The sequence below is a fragment of the Amblyomma maculatum genome, chromosome 3, assembly GCF_055883805.1.
Source record: "Amblyomma maculatum isolate TAMU_Amacu chromosome 3, ASM5588380v1, whole genome shotgun sequence".
Lineage (NCBI taxonomy): Eukaryota > Metazoa > Arthropoda > Arachnida > Ixodida > Ixodidae > Amblyomma > Amblyomma maculatum.
In genome coordinates this window covers 184,394,256-184,411,617 of record NC_139346.1, presented here as the reverse complement: position 1 = coordinate 184,411,617, position 17,362 = coordinate 184,394,256, and the positions used below count along the sequence as shown (strand labels likewise).

Below are 17,362 nucleotides of genomic sequence, written 5' to 3'. Positions count from 1 at the left end.
AGATCCCATTAAAGCTATAAATGATTTCAGAGGTTAGAGCAATGCTTCTTTTACCTTCCACATGTATCTTGAGATTTGGGGCCATCGTAGCTGCCCGACTATACAGCTCAGAAGCAGACCCTGTGGCCTGGGAACTTTTGACCCCCCCCCCCCCCCCCCTCTCTGTACATAAGTGCGCCCTGTGTTACTTTAAACCTGACGACTTCAAACTTCCCCACTCCCATAGATTTGCAACTAGTGTCGACAAAATTGCACGTTGTGTCGTTATTCTGGTTGGCGTAAGCGCGCTCCTGACAGTCATTCCTTTTTATTTACTTGTTTTTGTACTTTTATTCAGTGTCTAAAGCAATAAAAGCCAGCCATCGGACAAGTTACGTAATATCTGCCGCTTATTACTTGAATTACCCGGAACGTTTTATCTATTTTTCTTTCATGTTTCTTGTTCTATAATCTTGCCTTTTGGCGGAATTTATAGGTCACGTGCCTGCTGGCGTAACGCTTCGCGACAGAAGAACAGGCCCAGGTTAATATGGAACGGCGCAAAAGGGACCTGAGGGCTCGCTTTTGGGGCGCCTGAATGAACAGCACTTGCTTGCACCGCGGGAAAATTGGCGTCTATTTTCGCTGAAGCCAAGAGACAGTGCGAAATCTTGCTCATTTATTTATCTTTTTTTTTTCATCTCCAATCAATTCTCTCACGTTTTAGCTTCTGTACCAAGAGAAAGAGGTGTCACGCGACATCATGCAATGGCTTTTTGGAGCCGCTATTGCTGGACCAGTTTCTGGTTCGCACTGACGAAGCAGCCGGTCTGTTATTTTTCAACGTGACATTTCATAAAGCGGTTGCTTGTCAATTCGAATTTCACGTGTTATTACGTCACAAAGAAGGAGCGCTTGTAGTTAAACGCTGAAGTGTTTTGCGACATCCGCTCATATATTCCCAGGCATTATCGTGATAACTAACGTATGTATGTTTGATTGCCAACTGCGAGCTCACCATTAGTGGGCGAAGTAGGACAAGAAGCATGAAACTATTCATCACGAAAAAGAAAATGAAGAGACTGAAACTCGTTGCAACACCCTGCCTGTTTTTACTCCACACGTACCCTACTCTTTCTTTCTCTCCGTTGCTGCTGCAATGTCATTCTGTATATAGCAATCAGAGAGCTGGTCAAAGTACTGAAGGCTCAAATGTTGCATGAGCCAGTTAACGCGCGAAGTTTGAATTTAGTGAGGGAGCCAACAATCGAGGAATTTAATGAGCCTGTGTCTGTACGACTCGAGTTAGGCTAATTAGCCAGCACTCGGATCGATGAAGTTTGGTTACGCGATCCAAAAGAGGTGCAGCTGCCTCACCGTTAGAATTTATTTACTTTAATGGCACTTGACCACAGAGTTCATACCGTCCTCTCAATCTTAAGGATTTCAATGGGGACCAGTTTTCTATATAAAGTCCTTTTACTTGCTCTTTCCCTCCTACTTTATCTCTCTCTCTCTCTCTCTCTCTCTCTCTCTCTCTCTCTCTCTCTCTCTCTCTCTCTCTCTCTCTCTCTCTCTCTCTCTCTCTCTCTTACACACACAAGCAGCTTGAAGGTCCAACGTATTTCGCCCTCTCTATAAAGCAAATCTTTGCTGCTCTTCCACGATCCCATGCGTAACCGACGTTCAATATACGCGCTGTCGAGGAAGAATACTTCTACTAAAACTCAAGAACGGAAATCTGAGCGCATAGACACATGCCTAGGAGCAGTCAACTAACCTTACTGCCACACTTGAGAACACACGAGCGTAAATTTCACAGGGGTGGTGCGAAGCCACTGGCTGATTAATAACCAAGCTGCCGGTACCGGTGGCTGCTCACGCGTCCCGAAAACGTTTGTCCCCAACTGTGTACTTCTCTCACGCAGCGTCGTGGCTGCGTGCACCATGTCTTACCTGATGAGGTGGCAATGAGGTGCACGACCAGCAGCACAGCGGTGATCACGAGCAACAGCACGCAGGTGACGGTGAGCGCCCTCTCCAGTCCCGTCCGGTGCAACCACCAGTAGCAGTGACTGCGAACGTCCCAAAAATGGTGTGACATGAAGCACGCAGTGCAGCAGCCAAGCCAAATGAGCGCAAGTGATTTTGTGCCATGAAGAAATGGACGTGCAGTGAATTACTGAAAAATGAATCGGGTTTTTTGAGTCGTTCACGGGTACACATGGGACATGCTAGAGATGCGGATCATATAAAAGTGATATGAAAATTGAGTTTGCGCGTACCGAACGTAGGGCAATTAATGTGACACACTGCCGAAAATATGGTTTAAAATGGGTGTGAGTAAGCGGGTCATATGTATTGAAAAAAATAGAAATGTCCGCAAATAAATAAAGAGAATACATATTGTCTAAGTTTGCAGCTTAAATTTGTGCAAATAGCTGTACCACTGATTTGCTCTGTAGGAGTGTGAGACATCTGGAAGGTTTCTCTTTATTTACTCAACTGACGATATGCATTGTATCCCCCGCCGGGGTGGCGCAGTGGTTACGGCGCTCGACTACTGTTCCCAAGGACGCGGGATCGAATCCCGGCCTCGGCGGCAGCTTTTCGATGGAGGCGAAAAGCAAGGCGCCCGTGTGCTGTGCGATGTCAGTGCACGTTAAAGAACCCCAGGTGGTCGAAATTTCCGGAGTCCTCCACTACGGCGTCTCTCATAGCCTGAGTTGCTTTGGGACGTTAAACCCCACCAACCAACCAACCAACCAACCATATGCATTGTATCTCCCATTTTAGTACTCGCTATGAATGGAGGCAATGTTGGGAAATTCTGGTCTTTTTGCTGTATTTTTCTTACTCCGGCGGCAAATCACAGCCGACAGCGGCAAGATATAAGGGTTTCTGGAGTCAGTCAATAAGCATGACGTGTGAACAATATACACTTCGTCTCGCGACAAAACCGGTATAACCAGAGCGGTCTATATATACGCCTTGCCACGTATCATTGGAGAGCTTTATATATATCATACACCTCGCCGTGCGTATGCAAGCCGTAGGTATTTTTGCGTTCTCGTGTCGCAAACTAGGTGTCTCATTTAGAAGTTACCAAGCTTTAAAGAGTGAACGAGTGCCCTTGTAACCAAACTTTTGAAAATGAAGCTGTGTGCCCTAGCCTCATTGAAAGTGGCTGCTTAAAGTCGCGCGGCCAAGCCTGCAGTATATTTTTAATTCTCCGTGGTTAATTTGTGAACAATTATTTAAAATTTTACTCGTTCGATTAAAGAACAATGCGTCATTTCATGCACTGTAGACCGCCTCTTGAAAGACAGCATGCTAAATGTTATCACGAAATTACGGCTCGTTCAGTTTTATTTACCATATTTAAAAGAAAGCTACTAAGTGATGCGCTGCTGGCGGATACTATATTTCGGCCAGTGAACCCTCACAGCACCATTGAAGAACAAAGTTAAGAGGAACGCTGATGCGACATCCTTCTCGCGAAAAAGTACTGTTATTGCGCAGCTTACTTTTAAGGCCGATAAAATAAACTACTTTCTATTAAATAATACTTGGTTAAAATACGCTCAGTCAATTGTTCTGTGACAATCTACAACTTTTGAGTGGACACTTTATTCTATAAGCCAATAATTCAGAACGAATCTATTTAGTGTTTACTAATTAATTAACTTTGTAGAACTAAGCAAATAACACAGAATATGCCAAGGCTTTCAAAGGTTTTCGGTGAGTTTCACTGCAGCTCAGCGTTTAGCGGGAACACCCGGTATGTTTCTTATTTTAAAACAAAACATCCCTCTGCGTCTGTTGACATCAATTACTCTTATAACAACGCCGAAATACTCGAGGGCAGCTAACTGCGGCACTCGCAGCAGCGGGGCCGTAGCTTTCCTTATAGTGTTACCGTGCCAAGTAGTTCGGGAATATCTGACCTTACTTATGGTTTCAGTCATGCCTCGACGTTTAAATAATAGCCTTCCAGCCGCCATCAACGCTCAAATGTGCTCATATGCGCCGCTGAAAGCCTACGTGTACAAAAATTCGTGTTCAGTCCGAAGGCGATACGACTTACGATGTCGAAACGTTAACATGTATTAACATAGTACTGGATATAATGCATGTTGCAGCATACTGCGGTATTGATGATATGTTCCAGAACAGAATATCAGCAAAACTGCTCAAGGGACTATATTGTGCTGCGCACAGAACTGCGTTTCGGCTCTATATCTTTGGCTGCATAGCCAAAGAAAGTTTCCCTCCAGTATGGGCATGATTGAAGCCACACGTGGCGGACTGGCGGACTAGGTAGCATATTAACTTCGACCGCGTGCCTGAGGTCATTCCTACATACCAGCATATATGCAACCATAATTTTCAGATTTGTCATGCCCTGTCTAAATGTTAGCAGCTTCATCTGGTTTCTTGTACGTACTGACTTTAACCCTAACTGCAGGAAACTTTCCTTGCTTGCTGCTCTGACGCTTTCTTTCCTCTTTTTTATTTCGTTTAAGGTAGAAATAAGACCATATGAAGGAAGCTGCTCTCCAGCATAACATTACATAATAAAAACGAAACTGGGGATCCTGCAACGATAAGGGTAAAAAAAACAGACAGCAAATATCGCGAATATATTTTCCAGTTTCAGCGCGCAATTCTTCTCGTCGATATTAAAAACGAGTCGCCACTTTCTGCACTCAGTCTGTCAGTCAAGAACTATCGTTTTTTCACAAATCGAAGCTGTGTCACTGGATAAATTAAAAAAAAAAAAAAAAAGAAACAGGCATCGGCAGTGATCCTCAGCAAAAATAATAATAATCATCATCAGATGAAAACGAGACTGCATCTTCGTTTCTGCTAAAAACAGTTCAAAAATTTTACATCTTATTTGCGCACAGCAAAGGTTGCTTCCGTGCAGTCATAATTAAGTATCTCCTAAAAAGAAATGTAGAGGTGGGCCGGCAGTGAGGCCTGCTTCTCCGCACTGGGAAAGGGTGAACGTAGAAGTAAACGGATAGTTAGAGTGCGAATGATAAGTGGTGATATAATAGTGCAATGAATTGCTTTGAGTGATCCATGGTATAGAGAAGACCACGTGGGCACACTGTAGCTGGCCCCTTATCGCCTAGAGTAGATGAATTGCACATGAAGTGCATGTCTTTCTGTCTTTCTCATACACACTTGTTTTCACTGCACGTACACTGCATACACAGTTTCAAAGGCGACCTCTAAATACTTTCATATTCAGGCACAGATACATACGCACGCACATCCTGCAGTGTTGCATAAAAAACTCAAAGTGTACACAGACACGTGGAGGTGAGGACAATCTGTTCAGCTTCCCATCAAGAAACCTGAGCGCTGAAGGGTTCCGTCAATGTTCCGCCACACAACTCAAGTGCCGGTCTCACGACCTAGGGGCTTACTTACTCAAAAGGGGTATGGAGACAGCAGCATCTACCCTTTACGCTCAGTAAAATGCATTACTCTGTATTGCGCTTCGCGGCTTTATTGGCATTTTCTCAATTATTACATAAATATTATTACATAGTATTATCTCAGTATTATATAATACTGAGAAGTCCTTGGGGACAAAATAAAAAAAAAAACTTTTTTTACGTGCAGCAGTGCGAAAGCATTTCTCTCCCGTTGCTGGTCTGGCTGCACGCCTGTGTCCGCACTCCTATTTCGTTGTATTTTACACGGTGTTATGCAGTGGCATCCTCTACAGTGAGCTGTTATGATGTCAGACCCTAGACAATGACTACCACTTACCATGACTGTGACTATAGCTAACCATGGCTATGACTAATCAAATCGTAATTACCATTACTATGTATCAGTGATCGATTTCATTATCGTCCATCTCTGGAAGAGAGACAGGAGCGATGCACGTTTTTTGGCCGCACGAAACATGAGGCAAGGAATTCTATCGCTTTACAAGCTTTCCATCCGCTCGGCTCAAACCCGGGACAATATGACGACGTAAAATACACCAGGGATTTCTTGACTGCCGATTTCGAAAGGAAGGCAGTGTGACCTATCCGCAGAGACAAATACCAGTAAGAAATGCATGTGAGGTCATCTCAGTTTTCTACAAAGAGATTGACTCATGTCTGCGATAGTTTTGTTTATTTTCATCCAGCCCCTTTTAGACGTGCACGGTAGCCTCTTAGAGGGCGGGAATCATTTCATATAGACCAGCTTCACTTTTTCTTCAGTGCTCCTTGATTACAAACAACTTGTAGCGGTTGAGCCTTTTCGATCTCATTGAGCAGACCCTCACACCCTTCCCCCGCACCCTCTTTCTTGGCCCCGTGAAAGCCTTTTTCCTCCTTACCCTCTCTCTGGTTGTCATCCGAATGATCCCGGTCTTCCGCACAAAGCTCCCGCCGAGCAGGCAGCTTGTTAACGCCAGTCAAGGCCGGAAACGTGCGGCAAGTCCGCCTAGCTCTTTTTCCCGGGAGGCTCGATGTCTCTCTTTTCCAGTGTTTCGTTTTGTTCTTTTTTAGTTTGCTTATTTCTTGGTTTCTTCTTTCTTTTTCTCCCCGCGTGTTAAATGCGGGGCTTGGCAGAGTGTCGTCGTTCTGGTCGAATGACAGCACTATTCTCAGCGCAGGCCGTTCGCCCTTACGTCACTTTCGCCGGATTGTGCTGAAGTGATTGTATAAAAGCCTAAATCTTGGTGTTCGAGTCGCGTTCCACTGACTCGTCCGTCATTAGATCCCGATTTTTCATCGTTTATCGCAGCGTGTGCGATAGGCACTGCTGTAGCCGCGGACGCTGGACATTCATTTGCCGCCTTGTCAGCGTGAGGTCCTAATGTACATGTACGTACACACAAACCTCTTTTTTTTTTTTCGCTTTTCTGCCTATATATTATCACTCATTAGAAAGAAAAACAAAAGCTCGAGCAATGGGGCGAGACGCAGCGCCTACGCTAAGCCCTACCCATTGAATCATTCATCATTCGTCAAATCGCTCAGTCTTCATTATTTTATCATCACGTGACAATATACAGGAGCTCATGGCCCCCTACATACTCTCCTTTGCTTTGTCCCTCCCTTAACTTTTTGTTAAACGGTACCATTTTTTCTCTAAGCTACGTTCTTTTTTTCGCTGCTGAAATGAGAACACAGGAAAGGGAGCTGTCAAAGAAAGCTGACAGAAGCCTTTTATTCAAACTTGCTTCTTTTGCCGAAGGGCGGCAGTGCACCTGACATGCTCACACTTAATTTCTCTGTTATTTCTGAAAAAGAGCTTAGAATATCGCTGTAGAAATACAGTTTCTGGAATGAAAGTTGGTCAAATCTATAGAATCGCTTCGTAGAGAGCCAAATCCAGAGGTTACGCAGTGATAACTGACCGGATTTTTTGTCTAATTTCACGGTACACAGTGGTGTAGAGTTTCTCAAATTTATAGGTAAAGCATATCGTATGAACGCTTGGGTAACATCACGCTTTATGCGGACAAAAGACTTTCGGGTGTTCTTTTTAATTATTATTCCTTGCTTAAGATGATTTCCCTCGTTTCAAAACAACTCCTGACATAGTGATGCCAAGTGAATTGTTTTTTCTTGGAAAAGTTTGTGCATGCACGCATCGGACAACGCATCCTAACTATTCTATCTATTTCAACTATAGGCCCTTGTTTCTGTGTCATTGTCCTCGGTTATGCTAGCCTTGACGATGTCATGGGTAGCTTAAGACGGCTCTTCTTAATCAGATCCCAAGTGGCACCAGCAACAAACGAGACGTTTTATGTCCATGAAAGAGGCTGGCGCCGGTCAAGGCTCTCAAGGCTAAAACACGAAACAAAAATATTCCCAAAGGTAGAAGCTTGAACAGCAGCCGTCAAAGCTCAGTTATTAGAACACAATATGTTATATACGGAGGTCGCAGGTTCGTACCCAACTGGAGCAATGTGGTTCCTTTTTGTTCTACATTCTAACCAATTATATTTCGGTCATTAAACGATTGCACTACGAATTTTCAATTGATCAAAACCATAATCTTCCCCTAAGCTCTCCTTGGTTTTGGTGACTGTAAAATTTATATGTTTGCCATACCTGTTTTCTCATTACCCTACCCCGTCACTTATCAATGCTAGGTCACTTACCAAGAAAGCCCAACCCACAAGAAACTTATCGAATGCCGCTCATACATTCAATGGTGCCCACAAAGCGCCCTCTACTGAGGGCGCTTGGTCGCCATGGTTGCGCTGCTTCTGTGCCGCCTATAAGCGGCTACCCACATGCCGCGTTTATGTGAAGAAGTGCGGAAAATGCCAGTGTGCACGCTAAATTTTACCCGCAGATGGTTGAAACTGATGCGGACCCCTCCATTTCAGTGCCCCTCACATATTGCAGCCCGGTTGAAGATTCGGAAGCCATAAAGAATGCGGCTAACCGGAAATCGGGTAAAGCCGTCATTTAAAGGAATGTTTTGTTCAATATATTCTGTCGTGTATTTTGGCGGGCTGTTTACAAATAAAGTCACTGAAACTGGGAAAGTAGCGCAACCACCGCAGCGGCGCCACCGCACCGCCATATTTGTTCCAGCTCAGCCGGCGCGCCCATGGCTACGTATGTTTCTCGCAGCTTCGGAACCTGAATGGGCGCATTTCCTTAAATTTTCGAACAACAGGTTTATTAAGTCATGCTTAGTTTGTAAGAAAAAAAAAGTAAAAGACGGAATTCGCCTTCTGTGTGATTAAAATGGGTTGTGAAATGAAAGAGGGTAACGAAGCAGGTAGCTAAATACATCGACTGCATATACATTTTATGGTTGAAAATAATGTCTGAGCAGGTAAGGAAATTATCCCGGGTTGGGAAATATGCATGAACCAAAGATCCAGCATGCACTTAATCAATTTTGACACTTAGTTTTAATAAGAACAGCTTTTTCTTGTATCGTCAAGTCCGCGTGTCATTTGAAATGCTGATATACCACATATTTCATAAGCTCCAGTTTTCTTCATTTAATTACTCGAATGCAATTTATGGCTAAAAAAGAGAATATCGAGCATATGATCACTCATACAAGCACGCAAGCTTTGTGTGTATGTTGTGTGTAAAGCAAAAGTAAGTCAGTCAAATAAACATGAAATTAACATTGTAGAAACTCCGGGAGTTTATCTCACATTATTGTTGTTGCAGCTGATCGCATTCCGATGCTCTTAGAGTTCAATTTGTTTGGCCCTGAGTCCCTTTAACATGGGATATACATTCGGCAAGCTGGATAGTTAGATATCGTCTACATTATGAATCGAAGCTATAGACAAGCGTCATGTTTGTAAACAAAGGTGGCGCTGCGATCGGCAGCGACATGGGGTGTAGGCAAAAGCGCGGCGTGCCTACACTGCGCAAAGCGACGCTGCCTTCGAAAACAGTTCGCGCGTGCGAATATATTGAAAAGTAAGCTTCACTTATACGTAGAAATAGCTTGGTTTATGCCTGGAGAGTATTTCCGCACATTATCAGCTGATTACAGCTAGAATTACTTGGCGAAGAGCGCTGCATTGGCTTCCTTCTCCGTGGCCTCAACAGCGCGCGGCTGCGGTACGTAGGCGACGGCCGTGAGTGATTAAGTTAAATAAAAACGAGAAAGCGCAATGTATAAGAAAGACTAATAGTCAACCCTGTTCACCTCCCAGGCCTATTCCTAGCGCATGCAAGGAGGACGACAATATGAATGACTGGAAGTGTGTTTTTCATATGACGAATCTATTGACTGCATTTCTGTTGCTTCAAGCACTCACTCTAAAGAACAATATTATCGGCAACTATATATAGTAAACTAGAAATCACTTTTCTAGCTCACTTTACCGGCAACTTAAGTCATAGAATTTCGTATCTAAAACGAAGAACTCAATCTTTTAGATCTTTTTAACATATGTAGGCAAAGTGCACTGCCAACTTGTTTTCGCCTGCCCGATAAAAAAGACGTTGACGTCTATCTCATCTTACAGATGTAGCAAGGTCATTCACAGGTTAATATGTACATGAATGCCAGTACGAAAGCTCTCATTTTGTTCTCTTTGCTCTATAGGATAGACGCATGAGTGCAGATGAAACGTTCTCCACGATCGCTTGCAGCGAAATTTGCGTGATCTGCTGAGCTTTTTTTAATATACATGGAATTTTTTTATTCAAATGCTCATAATCTTATTCTGCTTATTTTGCACCGCTCATAGTCGAGTCCTCTTTGGGGCATTGAACTCCATGTACCATATATACTTAAATATCCTTTAATTTGTTCGTCAGGATCTTATAATGACCTCCAAAAATAAAATTTAGAAATGAGAAATAATGCTGCGGGACTGCCCGGATCATAACAATGTTTACTATAGAACGGTGATGAAGAGACTGGTTGAAACTCGTGAAAGTACAAACAGAGAAAAGCTATACTTTACAGGTCCGGGCCTGTTATAGCCAGCAATATATCGTACTGGAGTGACCGCGCTCAAAGTAATTGCAATTACCTTCACAGCAGCGTTTGTGTCCTTTCTGTGTGAACGTATGCACGGGCAGCACTGCAAGTGAATAGAACTCACAATGCAGCTTCCCTGCGGGATCATACGCACACGGAATATATCGCGTCTGAACTTCTTACAACTTAATAGCATATCAAAATGGGCACGAGCTGCAGGCGTTTGTTCTTGCGCTATTCGTCGTGCCGCCGAAGAGCAATCATGATAATTAAGGGTTGCAAACGAACTGATCTAGTTTCGGTGAAGAACTGCAACGCATATATATGTTAGCCGCGAAGGCAATCCGTCACCGAAGAGTCTACTTGTCGCGCTCAGTGCCGCTGCCTTTCGTTCTCATCTTTATTCTACCGCAAGAAACATGTTAAAACAAGTGCCATTTTGCTTTTTGTGCCTCGTGGCGCAATCAACCGCACCACAGCTCGTAGAAATATTGGGAATTTTGCCCGAAAACACAGCAATCGCCGCGCATCCAATGCAGACGGCCCGCGCTTTTGCCTGCACCACGAAAGTCACTGCTGTCGCCAGCGCCACCGCATCTCCGGTGACGTCACGGGCTGACGCTTGTCTATAGAGTGCGCTGAATGCAAGCCAACTCGAAAAGCATATGTCACGCGGCCAGCGAGCAGCACATAGGAGATGCAATCATAAACAATGGCTGGAGTGCTTACCGTGCACGTTCTGAAAAAAAAAAAAAAAAAAGAAAAGGGGGGGGGGGGGGGGGGGGGCAAGCAGTGCACAGCTCAGCAAGATACCTCCGATTTAGTAATCGTTTCGCTCCCTGTTCATATCCAACCTGCTTATAGATTTGAGCCGCATTATGGAATGAAATGCTGAACGCAAGCCAACTAAAAGAGCGTCACGCGGCCAGCGAGCAGGAAGTAAGAAAGAGATACAATAATAAACAAGGGCCGGAATTATGCTCTTCACATTCCGGGCTGTAAACACAAATCCGCGTCCACCTACAAGTAAGTCATTGCCATTCCGGGGCGTCACTATTCAAAAGGTGAAACACAGTGCGTTGTTTAATTCCTTATAATTCGAAGAATTATTCCCGTCAAGCATGGAGAAAACGAGCATGGAGCACGGAGAAAACGAAGAATTTTGCGAAAGAGAACAAAGCTTCACAACGCAGGAACCTACGCCGCAGTTCAACCACGAGGAAGCATAACACGATGTGTTGAAATTTCCGATATTATTTCAAAAATTGCCTTGGCATTCTTCCTGTTATGAGTGCGCTTTCCCATCCTCTCGAATGTTATATGTTGAGATGAGGCACGCATTACGTTCAATGATTACGACGCACGGCTCCCTTAAATTTCTATCACCTAGGCCTCATAACATTAATCCTTTTCTTCACATGCAGAGCCCTGTGGAGCACAACATATATTCAAACGTTGACTCGCAGAGAATTGTGTTGCTCGTGGGTGAACATTTACCCCGCTTTATACTATATAGCCAAAATAGCAGATCGTTCGCTGTCATTCATACCTCTCGGATTAGTAACAATTAAATGCATTCCCTGATATTGGCGAAACCTAAAGCGCAGTAGCCTGGCATGCTTATGCATTTTCTGTCCCTTTTCTTGGTTTTGCAAGACGCTAACAGCGAGAGGACGCGTTCATGAGCACGCCGCTCAAGCCACCCCTACTGCAGCACTGACGCCCGGAAAAGCAGACGGAACATTTATGGCGGCGCGTGACCACGTGGCCGCGGGGAACCAATCGCAGGCGCTGCTTGGCGCGGCAGTGGATAGAAAACGGATGCTGTACTTTATATACATCAACTCTTCGTTGAAATCGCGTAAGATCTTACCCTAAATTGGGCTATTCGAACCTTATGAAGCGCCCGTGCTACTATTTCTGCACCTATAATATAGAAAGAAGAAATGGGTGGAGCCTCGATTCCTAAGACGATTGTGCTTTGGATGGCACAACATTTAAAGGCTGTTGTGCGCAGACCGCGTATTTAGCATGAAATGACGCCATGGTCACATGACCAATGGCGCAGCTGTGCAAACTGGAACGGCAGCAGAATATATAGGCATATTGACGCCAATCGTCCCCCTTCCTTCCCCATATACATATCCCGTGGTCGTCCTGGAATGAATTAATCAAAAATCATCGTCACGTGATTCCTTACCATCTCTCACGTGACCTATTTAAATGTGTGCACTGGCCTTCTTGTATGATTAATAAATCACGAGACTCATTAATCAGGTGAACTATTTGGACACATTTCCTTCACGCATTCACTGGTCCATGTACTGATATATAGCTCACGTTTGAATCATGACATATGTGACCGCATGCTTCGATGTTTTTCGTCTTCACTACTTTTTTTTTTTGCGTTCGCTCTTGCTCTCTGATGAAAGGACAACATTGGAATAATTCAGCTGATGTCCTCCAGCACACATTGGCAACGTTTTTTGAGGATTACAAAACAACTTTCCTGTTCTCCAGCTGTGTTTTCATTTTAATGTCTTCAATTACATCTTTTCCTTATCGACGCGCCCTTTTTCTGGCTCTCATCTGATTCATCACCTGCTGCAATGTTATTCCCGAGCTTCCCTAACCCTGCAACGCTTCTCTTCTGATTCATTTTTCTTCCCTTTACGCCTCTTTTTTTTTTTTTTCTATCTGAGTAAATGATTGCCGTTAGGAAAACGAAAAAGAATAGCAATTTTTGTTTTTCGTCTTTTACTCACCTCTCGTCACTTCCGCAGTGAATTCGCTTACTGCTGCTTCGCCAACCGCTTCGCGTAAAGCGACGAGCAAGAAAAAAAAATATGGATGTTATTTTGCTGCAGAAGTGCGAAGAATCCAGCAAAGACAAGCATTATTACGTTTCGCATTCCAGTTTTCTCGTTATGCCCCACTTTTTTCTTCCTTCCATTTATTCAACAATTTTCTTTATTTATAGAAAGAGCACAAGGTACACTGCAAGCATCTGCATATCTCGCTCACTTTCATTCCAAACTTGCTCGCGTGCGCTCGGACCGTTAGCGAGCTGCTCCGTGCCCCAGGCGAGCTCCCGAATTTGTTCCCCAGGTTCGTGCTGAAAGCAAGTAAAAATGCATATTTACGAAGATTATTCCAAAGCGGGTTCGCACATGCGCACGTTATGCTTTCAGCTGAACGACATTCTGTTCGGCACCCTGCTTCGCAATCATTCCTGCAGAAACTGCTGCAACAGTGTTCTGCGCACATTGCGATGTTTTTGTACGTGCCTTTGCGTGTGTCCTATTCATGCCCATTCATCTGCACATCTCAACACTTATATATTTTTGGTACTTCTTCGTGAAAGGGAGAAAACTTTTTCGGTCCCGCTTCGTTTTTAAGGGTGATCCGGAAACGGTTTTTTTTTTTTTCTTTTTAAGTTTTCGTTCGTCTCAAAAATTTTGGGTCGCCGGTATAGAAGCACACGGGTGCCTCGCTGTCGGCGGTAGCGAGCAGAAAGAACTATAAAAAAAATAGAAAAGAAACCGGTGAGATTGCCTAGTGGCGTATTTCCGCTGTTTTCCGCATGCGTGACGTTAATGAGAAGAACCGTGTTTTTTGGTTTTTTTTTTCCTGATTTCGAGGCCACTCAGTCAAAATAAATTTTGAAAGAGAGACCTGCCTACAAAGAAACGTTATAGAGAGAAGCATGCCTCTCTCCTACGAATTCGTGATAATAAAAGAGGTTAAAATAATAAATGCTTCTAGCGGCGGTGCTTGTCAGCAACCCGGAAATCACACTGGACATGGCAAGGGACTTGCACCGCTGAACTCGAAGAGCAAGTTACTTTACTCAAGATCGGGCTTAGTCTTCATGCTTACGCTTTAATTAGCTGCCTCTAGTGTTTTTACTTCGACTTCCGATTGCCTAGTTTGGCAAAGTCGTATACCTTTGCGTAAGGCTATTATACGCCACTCAGAACACTTGTTTCTTTTTCTTTTTTTGCTGACGAATTAAGCTCTATTCGTGGTTCAACTGAAAGTGTACATTATTTAGGCAGCGCATTAGGTAATATTTCGAAAAAATGCAAGAATGACAAGATATGCTTCTAGATAGCATCTATGGCGGATCTTGTCGTGTTTTGTTTTTTATCTTTGTGGCAATATATGCGTGGTGACAAAAAAAAATGTCGAGAAAACTTCAGCGTGTGTTGGTCGAATGTACCGGCAGTTGCAAAGGTAAACGCGAACTGTAAAATGCTTCTGTCGGTTAAATCGCTCTCTTAATCGAACTGAAATTTGACAAATAGCATATAACTGTCTATTTTCTTAATATCAATTTGGATGGCGTATACTTACCTTATTCAATCAGCATTCAATCAGTGGTCCTAATTCCAGCGCGAATAAGCGAGTGGTTTAACCTACAAAGATATTACGGTTCGCGTTTATGAATATGCTTAGGTGGATGTTAAGCAGCAGTTACTCCCTTATTGCTCCATGAGTGTCTAGTAAATATATATTTAGTGGTTGAAAGGAAGCAGCTGTTTTCTTTTTTTTTTTTTTTCCAAGTTTCTGCGTGACAATTAACTGCGTACAAAGTGTCATGGCTGTGTTGAATTTCAGCTTCCATGCTGGTGATGAATTTGGCTGCACCGAGCAATGCACGCATGTATTTGCTGAACTTGTGTGCACCATTTTTTTCTTCGGTACAGAGTCATTTGTTGCATGAAAACTCCAAGGACGATTACAATACGCACTAACGCGAAATTTGAGCGTAGCTACTTTAGCGCTTTTGCGATATATTCAGCAAGGAATTTTGAAAGATGCTTGTATGTATGCATGCATGTATGTATGTATGTATGTATGTATGTATGTATGTATGTATGTATGTATGTATGTATGTATGTATGTATGTATGTATGTATGTATGTATGTATGTATGTATGTATGTATGTATGTATGTATGTATGTATGTATGTATGTATGTATGTATGTATGTATGTATGTATGTATGTATGTATGTATGTATGTATGTATGTATGTATGTATGTATAACTTTATTAAGGAGCCGGCAAACAACGGGTTAAAGCATCATGACGCTGGCCAAGCGTCGACCCGGGGTTATGCCCTACTCTGCACTACCTCATTTGGCCCGTTTGTGGTGGGTTGTGCTTGTGCTTTTCGAGCGCACCCCGGGCCTGCTGGACGGCCCATAGTTGAATGTCCTTGCCCTTGTCTGTATTTTGCACAGCACTTTGAAGTTCCGGTATGTATGTATGTATGTATGTATGTATGTATGTATGTATGTATGTATGTATGTATGTATGTATGTATGTATGTATGTATGTATGTATGTATGTATGTATGTATGTATGTATGTATGTATGTATGTATGTATGTATGTATGTATGTATGTATGTATGTATGTATGTATGTATGTATGTGAAGTTACAAAAGTACTATCATGAGTTCATCAATGGGTATTGAAGGGACGTTAAAACGGCACTTGGTGCCGTTTTGCTTATAGCAGGTGTAGGTTTACCTACGTTCACTTCCGCTTCAAGTAACCGGTGTCTAACGAAAGCAGAGTGATCACAACGGGCGTTGTAGAATTGTTTATTTTTTTACAAGCCAAAATGAATATTATCAAAAGAAGAGAAAGAAGAGTCGCAAGAGCGAGCGGCGCAGAGCTCGTGGCTCTTCTTTCTCTTATTCTGAGAAATTCGCTTTGGCTTGTGACTCTTTCGCGGCTCGTGTCTCGCGACTCTCTTTCGCTCGGTTAGAGCGGCGCAAACGGCGGCGTGGCGCAACCGCCGAACTGGCGCCATAAGAAGAGCGCTCTAAAAATAACCTTTAAGATCTGATCGAACAGTATGCCCAAAAGTCAATACACGTTTGTGAAACAACCGTAAGAAAAAAAAAAAGAAACCTGGACCCGGATGACTGTGACGCGCGCTTGGCTTTAAAATTCCCTCACCTCTTCAGCTGCAAGTCTATGCGATCTGAACTCCTGTGGCTATACCTAGAACAGATAGATTGTCCTTCCAGATAGAACAGATAGCTTTCAACCCCGAGCACGATGCGACAAAAATGCTGTCAGTGATTGCGTGATTGTGTCAGTCATATTGGCATAGGATCAGTAGCTAATCGGAAAGAATACTGTTCCTGGTTTCCACAGCCGAAACAGAATGATAGAGTTAGAGGGTTTATTGAAAGGAAAGGTGGAGAGGTTGGCCGGAATTATTAAAAGCTAGCCTGCTACTCTGCACTGGGGAAGGGGAGAAGAAAGGGGATCATGATGGTTGACGATGTGGGAGAAGGACGTGAAACACAATGATGTTTGATTGGCAGCCAAAGATGTTCCCGCGGTGCCCCCCGATTTAAGGTATAAACGGTGCTAGCAGGGGCTGCAGTGGCACAGGTTGTTTACTGCAAACACACACTACACACTACGCGCGCATACATACACACATACTATAAAGCGAGTTTGATGGATTTCGAGTCCCGCAGAAATAACTTGAATATCCTACGAAAAAATGTCTCAGAAAAAGCGCTAACCACGCCTAGTTCCATCAATCTTCAAAAGCACAATCTGCATGCACAATCTAACTGATCTATTCCATACTGATTCGATTCCTTTTCGTCCTTCGCTGCCTTCTCAAAATATGCCCCGCCCCCTTTTTTGCCACCGTTGGACAGTTTTCGTGGATGGTGGTACGATAAAGATAACTACTAAATTGTACCTGCCCATGTCGTCTAAATTCTGCTAGCGTCGCTGCACCTCCTGCCCCCAGACCAACTGGAGTGTCGCGTGACTCAGTTACAGCTCTCATGCACGCAACGGCTTCTCTATTCCAAGAGAGGCCGTGCAGCGGCAAGTTACCCGCGGTTACCCTAACAGCAACGCCTGCGTAAAAAAAAAAAAAAAAAAAAAAGAAAAAAA

General features: G+C 43.6%; 1 protein-coding gene across 1 annotated transcript in view; it reads right to left on the bottom strand.

The window, feature by feature from the left end:
* Window positions 1-17,362, bottom strand: part of LOC146197143 (neprilysin-1-like) — an 81,654-nt gene that overhangs the window by 45,899 nt on the left and 18,393 nt on the right. Inside the window, exon 2 of the mRNA XM_084598919.1 lies at window positions 1,936-2,054. Coding sequence (XP_084455045.1) covers window positions 1,936-2,054 — 119 coding nt within the window. The remainder of the gene's footprint in view (window positions 1-1,935; window positions 2,055-17,362) is intronic.